General features: G+C 34.9%; 1 protein-coding gene across 1 annotated transcript in view; it reads right to left on the bottom strand.

Moving 5' to 3' along the window:
* EPYC (epiphycan) overlaps positions 1–12,549 on the bottom strand; it is a 29,050-nt gene extending 16,501 nt beyond the window's left edge. The window contains exon 1 of the mRNA XM_020287935.2: positions 12,372–12,549. Coding sequence (XP_020143524.1) covers positions 12,372–12,536 — 165 coding nt within the window. The 5' untranslated portion in view covers positions 12,537–12,549. The remainder of the gene's footprint in view (positions 1–12,371) is intronic.
* Positions 12,550–20,475: the final 7,926 nt, after the last annotated feature.

Genomic DNA, 20,475 nt, shown 5'->3' with positions numbered 1-20,475 from the left:
GCCTGGAATTCTCTTCTCTCCTTGGCTTTCTAATTAACTGCTTATTTGTTCTTTCTATTCAATTCCAGTGTCACTTCCTCAGAGAAACTTCTCATGATCTAGCTGACTCAGACAAATATGTTTGGTGGTTCTCACAGCATTGTATACTTCCTGTTAGCATATCAGCCTGCATCAATCTGCATTTGTGGCAGATTTTTAAAAATTGTTGCAGTTATTCTTTTCCTTGGATCCATGCCTTTTTGCAATATGACTTTCCAACTGTAATCACAGGGGAGAGCCTAATTTCTCATCCCTTGAAGTTTGAGTTTATACCAGCCCCCTAATTTGTTTTAGTCAATAGAATGTGCTAATGTTATGTCAATTTTGAGGGTTTTTCCTCCATAAACATTGCAAATTTCCATTTGCTTTCTAGGAATCCTCCTGTATAGTCATCATAAACAGAGTGTGGTCAGCCTGTTGGAAGGTGAGGAGCACATCATGGAGAGGAAACCATCTCAGCCGAGGCCAGCCTAGCCCAGCCAGCCCTTAACCAACTCAGCGACCGATTGCAGGTATCTGAGTGAACCTTGTCCAAACCAGAAAAGTACAGCAGAGCCCAAATGGCAGGATTAAAAAACCATGAGCTAAACAAATGGTTGTTTTAAGTCACAAAAATTTGAAATTGTCTGTTATAGAGCAAAAACTGATACTGATTTTATGATGCACATGTGAATATTTAATTATATCTATCTCCTCATGAGGGTAGATATTATATCTCTCTCTTTTTTTTTGCCATTATATTCCCAGATCTTGCCCCAATGTGCCTAGCTGTTAGTAGGCCTTCTGATATATATTGTTGAATCAGTACAGGTAAACAATGGAGATTTTTGACACATTAGAGGATTGTTTTGTACATCAGGGTAAGAAACAAAAAAGAAAATATTGTAACATGGTTAAAGGTACATAAGAGACCAGGTGTGAAAATCAATTAGTTAAGGCTCAGACAGTTCCATGCCTGCCAATGGACCATCATTGTAGGGGCAAATATATTGTGAAAGGAAATTAAAGATGTGTGCTTTGACTTCTTTTGATGAAACTGGCTTTGAATCTATTGCTGATTTAAGAATGTGAGTTAGGTATATTCTATATTTGAGGTAAAATGGAAATATACACCCAGAGGTAGAGCAATTCTATTGCACACTTTGAGAGGCACTAATCATGTGGTATTCTATGTGAATGGTGTTCCCTGAATGTGTACAAGAGTAACTACAAAGAGGAAAGTAGTGCAAAGTAGTATCCTTTGACCTGCACTGGACAGTCATGTCAGCAAGATATAAACTTTTACTGTGTTCAGTCACTGAGATTTTGGAGTTATTTGTTACAGCTACTAGTGTAACTTGCTCCAACATTTTTGATTTTCAATATTTGGTTTTTTATCTATTTTCTAATTATATGGAAAGAGCAATTTTTATGTTATAGGTTGATTTGTGCAGCACATGTCATTGACATTAGAAAAAATACTTGCACATTTTTTTTGTCTCTATCCTCACTGATTTCTTTTTCACAAACAACTGTTCTTTGATCTTGGTTATTTTGTGTAGTACTTACTGAAATATTATACCTACAAATTTGAGTAAATTTATCATTATTTCAATATATTTATTTTTAAATCTCATTATTTTACTAACTTAAGCCAAAATGTATAGCTATTAATGAATAAATATTTGAAACTTAAATATCAAAATTAGTTAATGGCTTTTTGTTTATATCAAATAGAATAAAATTATTATAATTGGTATTGACTTGCTAGGATATCATGAATTTAGAACATGTAAATGCTTTCTTAGTTTTTTTCCCACTCTATCCCAGTATATGGTTATTCTTCATAAATTCATAACTCTAAAAGGTAATGCTTCTTTGCATTCAATGTAATATTTAAGTGAAAAATTTAATGCAAAAGAGATAAGAGATCATTTAATAGTTTCACTTATTCATACCCTCTAGTCTTTGGGGTTTTCTGTATTTGTTTGTTTTGAGACAACAGTGTTATTTTCTTTGCCCACATCTTTATTTTCTAATTTCTACTTCTTATTGTCAGAAAATGGCAATATTTCATTTTTAGTTGCCAGAAAGATTTCCTACTTCAACTTTATCCCAGTTTATTCAGGACTCCATTCACTATCATCTCCTTAGGCTCAAGAAACGTAATAGGCTTCTTATTATATTATCTAGTTCTAATTAAATGTCTCCAAATAATATTGGTAGGGAACTTTGGCAAAGACTTTAGAAACATTATCTAATAGCAAAGTCAGTTCATGTTCCCTTTTCCTTTACTGCCCTTGCTCTCCATGTAAGGATGCCAGAAAGACAATTTAGATAATTTAGTGTAGGCTGAAATCAGTAATCTCATGAGAATGGGGGCGGGAGAGTCAGTCACAGTAATTGAAAACAAAGACATTGGACTGAAAACCAAGATATTTGGAATCTTCCAAACTCTAGCTCTTTATTTTTGGTGGAGTAATTTAGTTGTTTCTTTTTTTTTTTACATTTCAATATTTTTCATCCCAACACAAAACAAATTGTTTTTTCTAACATAGCCTTTATCGAGGCACAAAGTATAATAAACTATGCATTTTAATTTGTAGAACTTCTTTGTGTAAAGTTACTATATACTCATGAGGAAGAAGATGATAGTGATAATGACTATATTATCACAGGGTAACAATAGACATTTTGAATAGGAAAAGATGTGCATTTACAGAGAATGTCCCAGGGAGGAGCAGCTAACAGGCTGCTCCTCCCTTGAATGGCCTTTGCAAGGGATAATTATTACATTTAAATTTTTCTACTGTCCAATATCAGTGGCAGATTCTTGCAAAGTTTTACAAATTTAGAAAGCTAACTTTATCTCTTAGGGGCAGAACTATTTCAAGCAAGCTCAAAAGACTGCATTACACCAGAATGTTCACCTGAATCCTCTTATTTCCATCAACACATTTTGTGTCTATAGTCCCACTTGGGAAGCTAATTATAATCAAAAGAGTGTTGATGACCATAGAACCAGTACAAAGAACTCTAGATAAATCAGCTCTATAATAGCACAAGGCAAAAGAAGGGCTGTTTCCCAAGAGATCAAAATCTTTACATTTGTTAATGATCATAAGTTTTTGCAGTCATTAGCATAATAGAAATCATCCTGCCAGTAAAAGAAGACTGCTGAATAGAATTTTATTGGCTTGACAAATTAGCCTCTGAGATGTTCTTTATTTTTATCTGCTACCAAAATTTACTATCCTCTTCAATTTCCAATCTCTCTTTATATATCTTATAAATTCAATATAGTTATAGTAGAAGAATTTTTATCTTAAATTTTCTTGGATATGATTTCCTTCATTTCTAGGTCATTAATCAGAGTTTTTGATATCAAAACTCCAAAGAGAATACACGTGTGAAAAGATTTGGTCAAGCATCAATATTTTTATATATATTTTCTTTGTGCATCTTTTCAAATGTGTCAAGGAATACAGTATATAAATATTTATTTGCATACATACCATTTAACACTTTGAAGCCCACATTGAAAGTTAGCAAGGAGATTAGCACGATATCATTGTGATTACCTTTTATAGCTCACATTTTGCTCTGCATTTTGTCTTGGCTGCATTGGCATCATAAACCAATAATTGTACGATAATATTCACAATAATCATGATTCAGTCATCACAATAATTGATGATGGATAACAATATCACCAAGCAATAATTCTTGTATTATTTCGATGCCTGTATGTGTGTCCACCTTAAAAAACATAGGAGATAAGTCTCTCTGTCCCTAGAAAATTCGAGGCAGGGTTTACCAGAACTTGCCCTAGGGGTGCAAGAATGAGAAATTTGTGCAATTATAGAAGATCCAGTGAACATCAGGCATATTAATGGAGAGTTAGGACAATAAAATGTCAACTCCAATTCTGGCTTAGAAATTAATCCAATGGGAAAACATATCCAGGTAGGATTATCCAACTCAGAAATTTGGAGATTTCCAAATATTCTTTTGAATAGCATCACTTTTGGCAGCCTCATAACTTACTGATTTTATATCTGTTACTTTGGAAGGTGCCACAAGACAAAATCTAGAGTACTATGTTAGAAAAACAAAAGTGTGAACCAAAACGAAAATATCAAATAACTAAGAAAAAGGAAGGCTCTCTTTCTACAGCATGCAGTCCTAAAGAACTAATGAGACCAAATTAAGAAGCATATTAAAATGACTTTTTAAAAGAAAGGCACTGAATGACACTGCCAGGAGAGCTGAGGGAAGTCAAACACCAAACAAAGGTCTCAGCCACAAATATTTTGATTTCAGTGGTCTGGGGTGTTTTAGGAACTGGGATTTTTAAAAGCACTACAGGTGATTCAAACATGCAGCCAAAGCTGAAAATCATTGCACCAGAGAAGTGACTTATTCTGCAGAGTAGGATGTAGGAAGGAGATGTTGAAATGTTGAGCACAGTCTTGATGAGAATGTGATAGAGGGATTGTTTTTTACTAGGCCCTCAGTGGGAAAGACTTCAGAAATATCAACAGCAGCTTTAGTTCAGGAATCTGCTGCAGTTGATTCTCCAGCTGAAAGAAAGACTGGGGAATAGAGAAAACTCTCTGGGTGGTAGACTCTTGAATTCCATAGCAGAAGGCAAGAGAAGAAGCCACTGAGCACATAGCATCAAGACCGGAGAAACCCCCAGCTGAAAATTCTTGCTCAAAACAGAGTCCATCACCTGACAGAACACACATGAAATACAGCATAGTGTGACAGACACAGGGCTTAGCAGAAAAATGGTCATTCAAAGGCTTCAGGTAAGACCTGGTGACTGACCCTACCACTATTTTATATTTACAAACTGCGCTATAAACCCTGAAGATCTCAAGTGTTACTCAGAGAAAAGACATTATGTTCAGCTCCCTCCCCCCCAATTTGGTTTAACTTTACTTTAACTCCTAGTGGGAGAGTTCTCAAAATTGTATTTGAATGATAGTTGGCAGACCAGAGGCAATGAATGTCAACTGACAAATATCTGGATGAGACTAAACCAAGATGTTTCCCATCTTATGACTTTCCTCGGGTACCATTAATTCTCTTTTCAAGTTTCTGACAATATCATATATTATCTTTAGGGAATACACTTTTCCCTGGAATAATTCTTTTAGGTACTCAGGATTAACTTTTTCTTTAAATTTGGTGAAGGTGGGGCCAATATTGTGATAATATTGTGTGTACATTAATGCTTCATTGTTGTTAAATATGAAGGTCAGGGGATGCTTGGGAATGAAGTCCACTCAGATTGTAGTTACCGAAAGAATCCAGCTTGACTCAGGCACTAAAATACCATCTAGCTGAGGTGAAGCAAAAGGAATTAGGGAAGGGAAATTTTGTACTTCAAACTCTTTGAACTTTTAAATCATAAGGCAAGAAATTCTGATTTTGTGCTCCTATCCTTTTGGATTTAAAAAATTTTAGACTGTGTTAATCTCTAAATTTTCCTTAAAAACTTCATAGAGGTAGGGGAATTATATAGAAACTTGTGCCATCTTCATGTTTCTTGAATTTTATTATTGGAATATATTCACTTAGCATTTGATTTCAATGTAGAACCTCTCATAAACTCTATTCAATAATGTGACGTGGTATAATTTGAGGTAGAACAGAGAACTGAGAAGGAAATTTCAATCTCAGGTATAGAGTTGCCTTAGGCAGAAATTCATTGATGTGCTTTTTGACCATTTCAGAGCTTTCTGGGGCAAAAGCTATACACCAAAGAATGGTGGTTGGCATGGGCCTACGTTTCATAAAGATGAAAGCATAATTGTCCTAAAAATGGGCTGATTTCCTCTCTTGAAAGAGAGAGCCATACTGACTTAATGGCTGAGCCTAATGGCCTGAGAGGATACCATCCTGAGGAGTGGCATATCCTTTGTTGATCCCTTTATTCACCCTTCCCAAGGAAGGAAGGATGACTAGGGGAATTGATGAATGAGAAAAAGAACTGGGCCTAGGTGGTTCACCTTCCCTTTTGGGGGGAATCGCCTGTCTGTCTTACCCCTCCATGCATGCTGGGTAAGCTCTGTCCTGAGGCCTGTGGTCGGCCAGCATTGCCTGTGACTGATGGCAGTTTATACCTGGAGGTTTATACCAAGAAGCCCTTAGTTGCTTCACACCTCAGTCCTGTATTTCAACCTAGACTTTATCAGTATTGAAGGGGATATTTTGAGCTCCACTTTTCTGTCTCTCAGCTGATCCTGATTTAGATAGGGGATCGACAAAGCAAATATATGGGGTCCCTTAAAACGTAACACTATTGCCCAGAAAACCTTTAATATTATATGTACCCATATGAGTTATAATACAAAATGGTTTACTGAAGAATAAGCTAAGGTTTTATTTAAAAAAATGGAATTTTGTATTTGTTTCTGAAATTGTTTTAGATCGTTGAATAAATAAATCTTGAAGCTATCCTTCATTGTGACCATTATGTCAAAAATTGGCTTCCAGAGGTGTTAAAAAGTTCTGAGCTGTTCAGCCAGGGTTACTAAAGATGTATTCTTATGAGTTTAACATACAAGCATGTAGATGTGTTCAGCATACTAGAATTCTCCTTTAAACATGAGCCTAGTGCTCACATTTATTTAAGTGATCCATATTAATTATCTAAAAGAATGTGACTATGAACACTTGGCAATGAACGCTGTATCTTATTTTTTCTATTTTATCTTGAAATGGATGAGGAAGAAATGTATTTGGCAAAGACTGCTCAATCTCCATATTTCTGACAAAGCAGCTTTCAGTTCAAAAGGATCATTTTACCTCTTGCTCCCTTTAATACTTTGACAGCTTAAAGAGATGTTTGGATACTGTGTTAATTGTAATCATTTGAAAATTGTTGTTTTTCTGATTCCTAATAATCAAATTACTTAATTTCAGAAAAAGAATCCTCAATATTGGACACGGATAAAAGAAGTAAAGATTAAAGAGAAGTAGCAGAAAAATAATGGAGGCTTTTAGTGCCAAAGACTCTCTGCTTTGGCATTAAAAGAGTCTGGTTTAAATTTTACTCTGAAACCTACTAGCTGAATAACCTTGAACAAAATTATTCTGATCCTCAGTTATTCTTATTAAATGGCTACAGTAATATCTTCTTTCCAAGGATAATTGTTTGAATAAACTTACGTTTGTGGTCTCATAAATAATGTATAATACAAACACACACAAAGATGTCACTGGCAAAGACTATCAGTATTTTCTCCCCAATAAACCTCCATGATTGTATATTTTTTGTTGCTTCATGTTTTAAGGTTTTATTTAAAAATACTGTAGCTTAAAATAAGGATCAATTGGTTGAACACTGTTTTTAAAAGAATCATGGAAAATAGATCAGACAACCATACTAAAAGCTCATCAGCAAAATTCTTTCCACCCTCCAGAGAATCTTCAGTGAAGAGAGAGATTAGCTTTTATTCTTTTCCCATATCCTGAAAAGAATATTTAATTCAGGCTGATATAGTTAAAGTCTCTTCTTCCACTATGAGGTTTTTGATGTGCAAACCATATGTTTGAAACTTTAAAATATACTGTATAAATTGGCCAAAGTGAGATATGATTTCAAATACAAAGATAAACATATTGCGTATCTTTTGTTAGAAAAGTAAAGAAATAGTCAAAATATTGCTAATTTAAATATTTTTTGTTCAGAAAGCACAGAGATAATTTTTGAGGCAAACTACCCTATACCAATTTATTATATTTAGAAAACCTAATGTTAAGATCCTTTTTATATATTATCATCTAAAGTGGACATTGGTTCCTATAAATTTTCCATAGTTAGCTTCATTCTTTTAAAGCAATTTCTGGTGTTATGGGGCATCAATATATATCCTAAAATTATTTTGCCTGGTACCATATTACATTGATGACAATAGAAAAGAAAATTTTCTCAATCGTTAATTGATACAGTTGCCTTCATGGAGTTTTTCTTCCATTCCTACAACTTTGCTAAATTTAATTTTTATTCCTTTGATGAACCTTATAGCTTCTCCATCTCAAAATGCTATGTTTTTCAAGCTGAATCAATTTGTTCAATGGCAATTTTTAAATAAGAATGACCTTAAACAATCTAGCCACTTGTATTCTTTATGAAAAAGAAAAATTGGCCTCGATTTTAAGATCAATGGAGGAGTTGTAGCAATTAAAGCATGCCTTGCGCAAGATGATTTCTGTGGTAAATTTTTACTGATATTGCTTTATGCATTGCTATTTTTATTAATATTTATATATGAATGCATACACTGTCTCATTCCAGAAAGAACATGAAACAATTTTAAAACAACGTATAGTAATATTTCAAAAAATCTACCTGAGGAGTTCCAGTGACAGGAAAATAAAGCCGGGGGAAGTTATATAAAACCAGGAAAGAATGACACAAAAACTGGGCTTCAGGTTTTTGATCAGGCAAGACAAAATCACAAACACAATGAGTTACACAATATATAACCTAGAAAATAAGCAAATTCCTTAAAAGTTGCAGCCCATTCTGACACGGAGGCCTGAGAGAAATTTCTCCTACACATCCTTGTAAAGATCATTGCATAGTATCATTGTGAGTCCTTCATACCATCCTAAAATAAATACAAAACAGCTCCACAGTGTTCTGTAGTATAACATTTCTTGATTTTTATTGAATACATAGGGGCACTGCAGGTAAAATTAAGTAAAAGTAATTTTATAAGGCTAAATTAATTGATGTAGTTAGTGTAGGCAAGCATAAGTCTAATTACCTGGATGAAGTCAAGGAAATTTTACTGGAAGAATGGAAGTTGACATAATTCTGTAGAGCCTACATAAACACTAATATTACTACTGAGCACTTTGCTGGAAAGAAACATTACTCATGGGCAGAGCCACTCTTTTTCTTAGAAAACAAGGTGAAGCCCCCTCTAACCGAAGGGAAATGAAATAGCAATAACCCAAAACTATGCCATGAAAATGGAAACTTCAAATAACCACCTTCCTCAAGAAGACAATGTCAAGTTAAGCCACTCAAAGAATACCAACCTTAGAACAATGTAGTTTTCTGATGATTAAGGCAAATAAAAGATTGTTTCTCTAGACTACTAAATATGTGATATATATAAAATTAGGTTATTGTCCAGAACTTAGATATGTATTGAAGAACACATATCCACAATTATTCTTTGAAATAGTTTTAAGCCATTTTTTTAACGATTAGACAACAGAGTGTGTTATGTATAAAAGTAACTTCTAGTTCACATTATCCACCCATAGAAGAATGCTGTTCTTCCTCTTTTAGGAGTGTTAGGTTACCTGGCACCTAGTTCACTTAAAACCAATATCAAGTTAAAAGGGCATTTGGAATAGGATGGAAAATGGAGGAAGGTTAGTCTTAGTCAAATTATTTAATTTACTATTCTTTTCTCAATATCTTCATCTACTGAATGGGAAAAATAATAGCAATTCATAGTTTGTTGTGAGCAATAGATGAGATAATACATGTAATATGACTAGAATATAGTACTTGGCACATAAAAATTGCTCACTTAGGGTTAGCTATTATTTATCACAAAGGGAAAAAAGTCTATACTTTAATCTTACAGCCTATAACCAATTCCTATTCATACCATTAAAGTAAAATGAAAGCTCAGTAAAAACTGTAACCATTTTATGGCATACCAACAAATTTATCTACAGGGCAATATTTAGACCTATGATGGAATTTTTGGATCTAAAACCTCTCCTAACATAGAATCTGATGGATCCTAGATATTCTATTATAGATCATTAGAAATTAGTAAGTCATCAGTCTGGAATTCTGTTAATGTATATAGTTTTCAAAAATAGAAATACTTTTGTGATCCTTTCTCAACCACTGAAGAGTCAATGAATATACCACCACCAGTAGAAATTAACAAATCTCAATTGAGATTCTAGCACTGGGTTTTGGAGTGGTTTATCTTATTAAGTAGCTAAATCACTGGACTCACAAGTACCAGATTTGCAGCAGCAGTTTATTTCAAATCTTTTTCAGAAATAAAAAGTTTTAGTTGTTACATGTTGTATTAATTTTCTATTGCTGCATAACAAATTGCCATAAAGTTAACAGCTTAATACTATACCCATTTTTTAGTTCACAATTTTTGTGGCTCAAAAATCCAGAGGTGGCCTGACTGGGTTCTCTGCTCAACATCTCATGAGACCCAAATCAAGGTGATAGCCAGTGCTGTGATCTTCTGTGGAGCTCAGGGTTCTTCATCTATGGGACCGAGGTCCCCCAATGCTTTCTGGCTGTCAGTTTCTCTCAGCATCTAGAGGCCTCCTGCATTCCTTGCCACATGGACCCATCTATCTTTAAAGCTAGCAGCAGGCATTTTATTTTGCACTGAATCTCTCTCATGATCCAAATTTTGTCCCTGACATCAAGATACTGATTTAATGGAACTAGAATTGTTTAGAAAGAAGTCTGTGGAAAACTAGGGATGTTAGCATAAAGATACAGTGCCACATATTTGGTATTTCGCAGGAAGTTCTTATTCCAGAATATGTAAATATTGAGGAAAGGTTGTATATTAAATCATCTTTATATAGATATGTCTTTTAGTTTAAATTTCTTGATACTAGGAAAAGCTTCAGAACTTCATGAAAATGTCTAGGGCTTTATAGGCAAAGAAAAGGATCCTGACAGCAAAGAATGGCTCAAAAGCATTCTGGTAATATAGCTCATCTTCTTTACAATTTTCCCTAGAGAAGTCTTGGTCTCAAATATTATTTTTTTCTATTGTGAATTTGGTATTGTGAAAGGAATAAACAGAACCTTTGAATCCATTCCTCAACCGTACTCAAAATATGGGGTTCACTTTTGGTAATTGTTACATCTCTTTGATCCTATGGAGTATTTTGGGGGGGGGGAAATGACAAATATTTTGTACTAAAATATTTAATTTGGCAGATAAATTCAGATATGGCCTAAAACTTTTTAAAATATATATTTGTACAAGATGGAAAAAGAGCAAGATGACAGAACTTTTTTAAAAAATGTATTTATGCAAGTTGGAAAAGAGTAGATGAGTTAACTACTGGACAAATTTCATCTTATACTCTGTATTGGTGCATTAGGTTGGAGATATAGAAGTCATGTAGAGCAAGATTGGTGTTAATGACCATAGTTCCCAACAGAAAATCCCCTTATCATAACAGAGCCCATACAGTGGAATGAATCAAACAGTAAATATAGTAAAGACTTAGAAAATAGAGTCACAATCAAATGTGCAGAAGAAAAGTGATCTGTTGTGGAGCCTAAAACTTTATTAAAAAGAAGGAAAGGGAGATGGAGAGATAGAGTTGGGGAGAGAGTGAAGGGGGTGAGGGCAGAAGAGAGCGAGAGGGAGACAGAGAGGCAAAGGAGAGGGAGAGAGAAAGGCAAGAGGGGAGAAGACTTGTGAAAACTATCATTATTGTGAAAATCTGACTCTTGGATTTTATAAGGCAACAAACAATATTGAAAATTTTTGCTATCTTCTTAATAAAGATATATTTAAGTTTATTGCAAGTTAAATGTATGATTTTGTCTACATATTTCATAGTCCTGGTTAACAAAAGTAGTTATTCCAGGAAGATGCATGCTTGATAGTCTGCCCAAAACATGTTATGATCCTTTAAAGATGATGTAACTTTTTGTTGTTTATTTATTTAGTCTTTGTCAATGTTGCACATTAGTTAACACTCTAGCATTTCAAGGTCTGTTTGCTTTCTTATTCATACAAATCAGCCTGTATCCTTTAGTTATGTAAAAAGCCTAGCATTTGGTTAGGAACACATCATATCAGATTTATGTAATGGGCTACAAAGTTGCCAATTTCTACATTAGTGTCTGAGAAATTATTAGTCACTCAGAGGAAGCACATTCACTCTTGGGACATACTGAAGTTCCTGCCCCTTGTCCTTTCTCTACATTCTTTTTTATTTTCTACTAATTCATTTTAATCTCACATCTTTCTCCTTTGGCCCAAACTTTCCTTATCATGGCATGAATAACTCTTCCTGGCTGTTTGCCTTTTCCTTTAATTTTCTTTGTTTTAATTTGATAGACATTCATTTTTGTCTTCAATTTGGTAAAGAAATTTGAAGGAAATAATATAAACTCTAAGAAACAAAAGACTGACCTAGTATTAACTTCCAAAGATTGAACATGTTCTAAAGAGAAGTAGTTTTATTAAAATAAAACCTCTCAACTTATAAATAAGGGAAAAAAAGTTATTTGAAGAGAATAAACCCCAATCATCCTCCAGGCCATGCTTTAAAAAGTCTCAAGAGTGGAAGGAATCAATTACCTCAGCTTGATCAATAGGGATGTTTTCATAGTTGTATAAATTATCCAGGTCTTCCAAGGTGGCATCATAGGTTTCTGAGTCATAGTTGATGGACTCTAGAGTTGGTGCAGCCACAGCAGCATCCAAGATGACAAGGCCCAGAACAAATCTTGCTAATGTCTTCATTTTTCAAACTTTCCTAATCATAAAATATTAAAATACATAAATACTTAACTGATAATAACTTATGAATAGTTTTTACTAAATAGAACTGATAAATCAATGTCAACCTCGAAGAATTCAAGCTGGTGGCTTTCCTTATATGGATAATTAATTTACAAACATAACAGACAAGAAATTACATGGCTTCTGAGGCCATTGCTACCAGATGTCCAAATTAATTCACACACTAATCCATGTTTTTACAGTGGATATTTTAATTACAGTGAAACTGACTTTATTTTATAGAGAAAAAATGGAGAAAACAGAATGAAGAAAGATTGTGATACACTTATTCACAAACAGCTCTGATTGTCTAAGAGTTTTACCATTTAATGAGCATTACTATTCTTATGTCAACTCTGGGATATAGAGCTCATGTTGATGATGACTACAACTGTCACATCATTTTACAGATGAGGAAACTGAGACAAAGTTGGCTAGCAATACCAGTAGGACTCATGACTGTTTCTTGTACACAGAAGCCTAAAGCTTTCTACAGAACAAAATAATGAATTTTTATTTTTTCTGCTACTTCCTTGTTGCCTCTGGGTATCTGAATACATACATAATTTGATATGTACATAAGTTAATATCTCATGCAATATTTTTTAAAATGTTCATAACTGGAAGAGAAAACACAATTATTTTTTCATTTAGTTCTTAGCATTTTATTTTAATTCTTAACAGCTATCTAAGATTTGAACTCAATCCATAGAAAGACATGTCAAAAAGCACTATTTTCCAATATTTCCTTTCAGGAGCATTTGCACACACATCGTCTTAGCACAGTTATTTGTTTTGTAATTATCAACAAACATAATTCTAATTTTCTATTATATCATATTTTGTTTTTGGTTTAATCAAGATCTTATAATTTTAATTATTTTAGTTCTGTATATACTCCAATGAATATATTCACTTTAGGGAAAAAAAGACCTTCACATTTAATTTTAAACAGTTAAGTTGGTTCTATCAAAAAATATTACCTAGTGATCATTTATTGAGCAGGCAAAGTATTTTTTATCAAGCTTGTGTAATTTTAGAATGTTTTATATTTTCGATATGCTTCTTGGGTTAACTTCAAGAATGGTATGTATGGTGTTGGTACCTATGCACACATATAAAAGGGAATTCATGATAAATATTACTTTTAAACTTGAATGCAGTGGCAGACACACTGACCTTCAGCCACTTGAAAGAAGGTCTTTATGAAGCAGGTTTAGGTAGAAGGATATGAATTCCTCTGAGAATAAGAAGCAGTACAAGGAGCTCCTTTTTATTCCCTCTTATGCTTTCTTCAAATAAAATTTCTTATTCACACTGGATAAACTAAGCCTCTATTTTACTTGCTTTTGCAGAGGTCTTTGCAGGATTGCAGATTTGGAACTGTTCTAGGCAATTACCAACAAAGTCCTTCTTAATAAAACAGTGTGATTTGCAAATCTTCCAGGAACCATCCTTCCACATTCAAGTGGGAAGCATTAACAGGGGCCACTACCAACCTAAAAAAATATTTTCCTTGTATATTTCTGGCAACTTCCATTATTCCAAAAAATCATGTATTTGATAATACTTTTTCTTATTTCATATTCTATATTTGATTACAAATGGTTACATATCAGAGTTTACTTGCATTTGGCATAGTTTCTAATGCTATCAGCAATAAGGCAGTCTGTGTGAACCTTAAAATAGTGAGAAAAATCTATGTTTAGTTAAAAAATTATGTTCCATCCTTCAAACAATGATACCAGTACTTAATAGAGTTTGTTAGTTGAATCTTTGAATTTTTGTCCTCTTGATACCATTTCATGATATTTTGAAAATATATGTCTATTTAAAACTTTAAAATACATAACCCCAAAAGACATTCCAAATGCATAATTTAATGATCATTGGGATATTTTTAAACACCTGAAATTTCACTATTTTCTCCCTTTGCATAATATTTCATTCAATATTAATCAATAGTGCCTGTCTCTACTGGCAAAGGATGTGGTCTGTGTCAGGGCACTTGATTTAAGGCATATATTGGAAACTACAATAATTTTATTGGCATCTGTCATGACATGACTATTGAGATCAACTACTCTGCAGAATGTTATTAATTCCTAAGCTAATTGAGAATTTTGGATTATGCAAGAATAATATAAAGTCAATAGCAAAATTAAACCATATCCATTAAATCAAAGTTCATCAGGAGATATTAAAGCAAGTTGAATTATTTTTAAAGGTTGTTATAGTTGGGGAAAAAGTCTCTAACCCAAGAAGAAAGCAAGTATAAAAACTTACCTTTGGCTCCGACTTGGTGAAATGGCACAAAGTGACTGAGGACGCAGAGCCAGTGGTATTTGCCCCTGACCAATGGATGTGAATTCTGGTCTGTGGGAGGTGGAATTTATAACACTCAACTTTCTGTTTGGAAAAGCTAACCTTGAGAAATACTTCTCAGTCTTTAAAAACCCCAAATTATTTTATAGTCACCCAAACTAGGCAGTGGAATCCAAATTACATAGTATGTAAAACTCTTAAAATTATGTTAATGGACTTATAATTGCCAGTGTGTCACCTTAAAAATTTTAAATAAAAAAGTTGGTTTTAACATATCTGCAACAAATTCACCAATTAAGAAAAGAAGTTAATGTACACAGTGATACTATAGATGAATATTTCAGAAATGTTCTAATAAGAAAAAATTTACCCAAATCTTGCATGTCTTGATTACTTTCTTCACTTTTCATTAATGCTAACTGAAATTTGGTCAATGTTGCAAAAACCTTACCTCTTTAATGTTGAGTAAGTGAAAAAAGATATCCAAATTATTTTGATTGCTTGGAATGCTTTGATAGCAATGAACAATGAACCCTTTGCCTAAAATTTTTTGAAAAAATATGTTCAGCAATAATGCATAAATATGATCTTAGTGTTTTGAAGGAAAGGGGCTTTTTTTTGTTCTTTTATCTGTCAAAGTCAAACAAATCCAGTTACATAAAAATATTTTTCCCCTAGAATGTAAGATTTATTTTAGGCTCTTGGTACCCGAAATGATTTGTGAAACTGACTTTTATTACAGGTATGGAGAGAAAATATATATGTATTAAATTTCCATTCCCTATTTTTGCACTATAAAAGTTATAGAGAAAGATGAAACTTGCATCATGTATTCTAATTTGCTTTATAGAAATTTAGGAGTCTGGTTCTCACTTGTGCACCAGGAAGCTTTCTTCCATGACCAGAAGTGAATAGCTGCATTGAACTTAAAAACAGGGTGGGTCCTGGACAAAATAATGGAGGACGAGGTCTGTCTTCAAAATTCTCTCACTCCTCTTTTTGCCTTCTCCACCTTTCCTCCCCAACAAATGTTTTCACCCATCTAGTTTATTCAGGGAAGCCTCATTCATCCTCTTTATCTTCACTTGCTTGCAAACAATTTGTTCTCAGAGTGCATTATTTTTCATGAGACCGGCTTTATTTGGAACAGAAGCGGCAGCATAGTGGGTAAGGTATGAAGTCTACTAAGACCTAAGTAGAGAGGCCATCTTGGAGGTAGGGACTTCTTGGCGTGTTTGAAGTCTCTCCTCATCATATAGAGGCTCCTTTAAGATGCGGCACTGGGAAGAGGTCTGAATCCAGCTGGGATTCCTACGCTAGCTCTGGTTAGCAGTAAGGTCCTATATTGGGTAATAGGTGATTTCATATATTATTGTTAATTATCTCAGGACATTCTTAAGCAGTGTGGTTGTCACTATTCAAGGAAAAATGAGACTCAGATGTTAAATGATCCAGAATCACGCATGACACACACACACACACACACACACACACACACACACACACACACACACTGAAAATCAAATTGGATTGTCTCTGGTTCAGGTCTCCAGACATTACTGAGCCCATCTGAGCCTGTTTGCCTGGCAGGCTTTGAAAGAGAATCTAAGGAACCAAGACCCACTGTTGCCTTTTTGTGTCCTCCCATAGTTTGGCGGCTTTTTCAGATGCTTTAGAACAGGCACCCTCAAACTACGGCCCCGAGGGCCACATGTGGGTGTTTTTGGCCATTTGTTTTTTTACTTCAAAATAAGATATGTGCAGTGTGCATAGGAATTTGTTCATAGTTTTTTTAAAACTATAGTCCGCCCCTTCAACAGTCTGAGGGACAGTGAACTGGTCCCCTGTTTAAAAAGTTTGAGGACCCCTACTTTAAAAGAAGAATAGATTAATAGAATATCTGTGACAATATCTACCATTTCTTCCTCTTCCTTCATTATTTAATCTAGTACTCTGCACACTTTGTCAGGTGACAGAGAAGTGGCATCTACCTAGTCCCTTGCTTTCTGGAAGGTTCTGGTGAAACCTATAAGACTATTTTCAGAAATAATATTCTCACACTATCCTTTGTAGAATTGTTGGTGTTTAAATGATATCTTCCTCAGGATTCAGAACACTATCTACTAATGCAGTTGAAATCCAATTTTTGTGACAATTTAAAAGCCAAACTAATTGTCTTAGCATAGGATTGAAAGCATAAATTATCATTTGGGAAACTTTTCTTCCTCCAAATAAATAAGACTTTCCCCTTTCCTTATAGTAATTGACTATTTATTAAATAATTTCTCTTGGTCTTATTTGGACCTTTTGCAATATTTCAAAATATATTTTAAACTGTCAGAGCTCAGGTTTGTAATAACAATCCCATGAGGACCTAATCACCACTGAGCAGTGAGGAAGGATTAATTGCCAGTCCCAGCCTCTCTTATCGTTGGTAAATATCTTCTAGTCTCTTGATAATTTTCTTAATAGAGCCCAGGCTGGGTTATTAGAAACCCTCAGGGGATCAGTTATTATGACTCCTGGGGTTATCTAGTAACTGAAGCTTTGTGGCTTTATCCCTGTAAGCCCCCAGACACGTTACAAAACTTTTTGGCTACTACTCTTTGCAAAATTAATTAAACACTGTCCTGCTTGCTTACAAAGAATTGATTTTAAACAAAGCAAAATCTTCTCCGAATGATTGCTTTCTCTCTGTTCTGTGGCAGTGGTGGGCAGAGAGTGGCAGGCACTCTGAGGATAGGCTGTGGCTGCCTGCCCATGCCCCAGCCACAAAAGGCTGTCACACCATTAAGAGTGGCAAGAGAGTATAGATGCCCCACCCCACTGATTATAAGGAATAAAAGCATTGCCTGAAATGATTAGCTATCTTCCTATTGATATAAAGAACTACTAGGATAAATCCCATGTTGCCTCAGAGGATTTCTACTGAGCAGAAGTACAAAGCTCCATGCTTTCAGTTTCACCGTAAGTACATGTTACTGTGCTGCTGGCAACTTCTAATCTTTTTGTTTTTATTTTATTTTATTTCAGAATATCACATGGGTATAAGCATTCTGGTTACATAAATTGCTTTTGAATGGTTTGAGTCAATGTTATAAGTGTGCCCATCACCCAGATAGTGGGCATTGTACCGGTTAGGTGGGAATTTACTCATCCCCTCCTCCCCACGCTCACTTATTTGATTTCCAATGAGTTTTATATGTGTCCCCTAATCTTCTCCAATCTTCTTCTCCAAGAATATTTTAAGTTTGATCTGCAGTCTACAAACTACATCAGTAGTTGTGCTCATTTTATTTTGGAAAATGTTCCTTTAATTCCTTTGCCTTAAAAGAATCTGGGTGTCTTCTGACAAAGGTCTTCCTCTGCCATCCTTTGAAGGTGGTGTGTGATTGTTTCTTTTCAGTCAGATAATTCAAGGATGGAGGAGTTTTTCTTGCTCTACATTTTCTCTCCCAAATTATTTCTTCTCTTTATTTTTTCAAAAGCTTCATCTATCCTGTAACTCATGGCATTTGGCTTAGTGACCCACAACCTCTTCCCTGTCATCAGCAGCTTGAACTGCTCACCATGCCCTCCTGTAGTTGATGATTTTTGTCCCTGGTCACTTATTCCCTCCACACATGATCCTGTCATCATTCCCACTGATGTGAACCTCCATATGAATGATCTATCTACAGTGTTTCTCTGAAAATAAAACAGTGTCTTATATTTAGTTTTCCTCAAGAGACACCCTAGAGCTTATTTTCAGGGGATGTGTTATTTTGTTTTAAGTATGGTACAACAATCTACATTTATTCAAATATAGTGAAGTAGTCTTCTTCTGGAACATCATCATATTAAAATGGCAGCCACAGCTTTCCTTCTTCCCCCTGGGGACACACAATAACTAAACCAGTGCATCCCGTTCCTCACTTCCCTGAGGAGACTTTCCCCTCAAAGCCTTGGCTTGCAGCAGGCACAGGATGGCCAGGAACTGACAGGGGGAGCCGACCTTGTTGGTGGGGCTGCCCGCACCTTTCTGGTCACCTGTGGGATAGTAGCTGTCACGATGGGGCAGATGAGAAGGGCTGCTTGTCTTCTTTACCGCTCCTCGACGAAATGCATGGGTTGTGCAGATACACTGTGTAGCCATGCCCATCACTAGGTCTTATTTTCAGGGTAGGGCTTATATTGCCCAAATGCTTAGAAATCCTGCTAGGGCTTATTTTATGGGTAGGTCTTATTTTCAGGGAAAACACGGTATTTAGTGGCCTGGTGGTTGCTTTATCTTCTCATGTTTAATAATGTTACTATACTCCTACTCAGCCGCCCACCGTCATTGTAGAACCCGCTAGCTTGTTATTACCAGGCATTGCATAACTTACTGGTAGGGCACTGTAACCATTTGCCCTGGCCTCATGAGACCTTCATTCTATAGACCTCGTCATATGTCATATTTTTTACTATCCATTAAATCACCTATGTTTACTTCCTCCTTATCCTTAAATCCTATGGGCCATTATCATTAATTACTCCCTTTCAAACACTTTTGCTTGCTTTCTTCTTTTCCCTTCTATCATATTCACCTGGGAAAACTTCAACTTTGGTTGAGCACAACTCCCAAATCTTTCCCCTCCCGCATGTGAAAAGCGGCATCTTACTAGTGAAAATCACACATGATGGCAATTGGTTTTACTTCAAATTCTTGAAGATAAGTTTCAACCCTAGCTGGCAGATCCAGTAAGCTTCAGAGGCAGATTCCCTTCCCACGACTAAGATGACTATTTTGTTGCATAGCCTCTGTCTTCAAACATCTTGTATTCTTTGTCTCTTCACTTAAAGGGTAGAAATCATCAGAGAAATGCTCAAATAACTTTCCACCATCAAATCCACCTGCACTTACATACATCTTTTTTGACTTCTGATATGTGACGATGGTAGAAGTTAAAAAGGTATTCCCCAAATGATACCAAAGATTTTATTCTGTTTTCTCTTCTCAGAATCTATATTTATTCAGTTATCTTCTCCTTCTGAGTATCTCCCCCTCTACTAGATCAATGCCATGTGCATACATACATCCTCTGGGCACAGGGTCAGGCAGGTATTCTATTAATATATAAACCATGTGAGCTCCATGAAAGCCAATAGAAAGCAGCAACTTAGCACATGCTAAGTCTAAAGCAATGCAAAATAAAATTATTTTAAAATATTGTATAATCCAAAAATGCATCTCCAGCTTTGATTTTGTCATAATCCTTCAATTTTGACTTCTTTAATTATGCTCCATTAAAAAAAATAATGGCCCTCAGACTCCACATTTTCATTCTACTACTGTCCCATTTCTATGTCCCCTTTTACAGAAAAAGAAATCTCATATGAATGGTATGCATTGGCTATTTCAACAGGACTTCAGTATAAAAACAATGGATGAAAACTAAGAGAGCTTCAAGACACAGACTATTTAATATGGAGCTCTTAGGGGAACCCATCTCTCTCCAAATAACATAAAACTTCACACTAAAATCCTGATTACCTTCCGTACCTATTATCCAATATGCCATGCTAAGTTTTCACCAAAAAAACTACATAGCAT

The sequence above is a fragment of the Microcebus murinus genome, chromosome 10 (assembly GCF_040939455.1).
Source record: "Microcebus murinus isolate Inina chromosome 10, M.murinus_Inina_mat1.0, whole genome shotgun sequence".
Lineage (NCBI taxonomy): Eukaryota > Metazoa > Chordata > Mammalia > Primates > Cheirogaleidae > Microcebus > Microcebus murinus.
The sequence above is the reverse complement of the archived record's forward strand: the minus strand, read 5'-3'. Positions and strand labels throughout refer to the sequence as shown.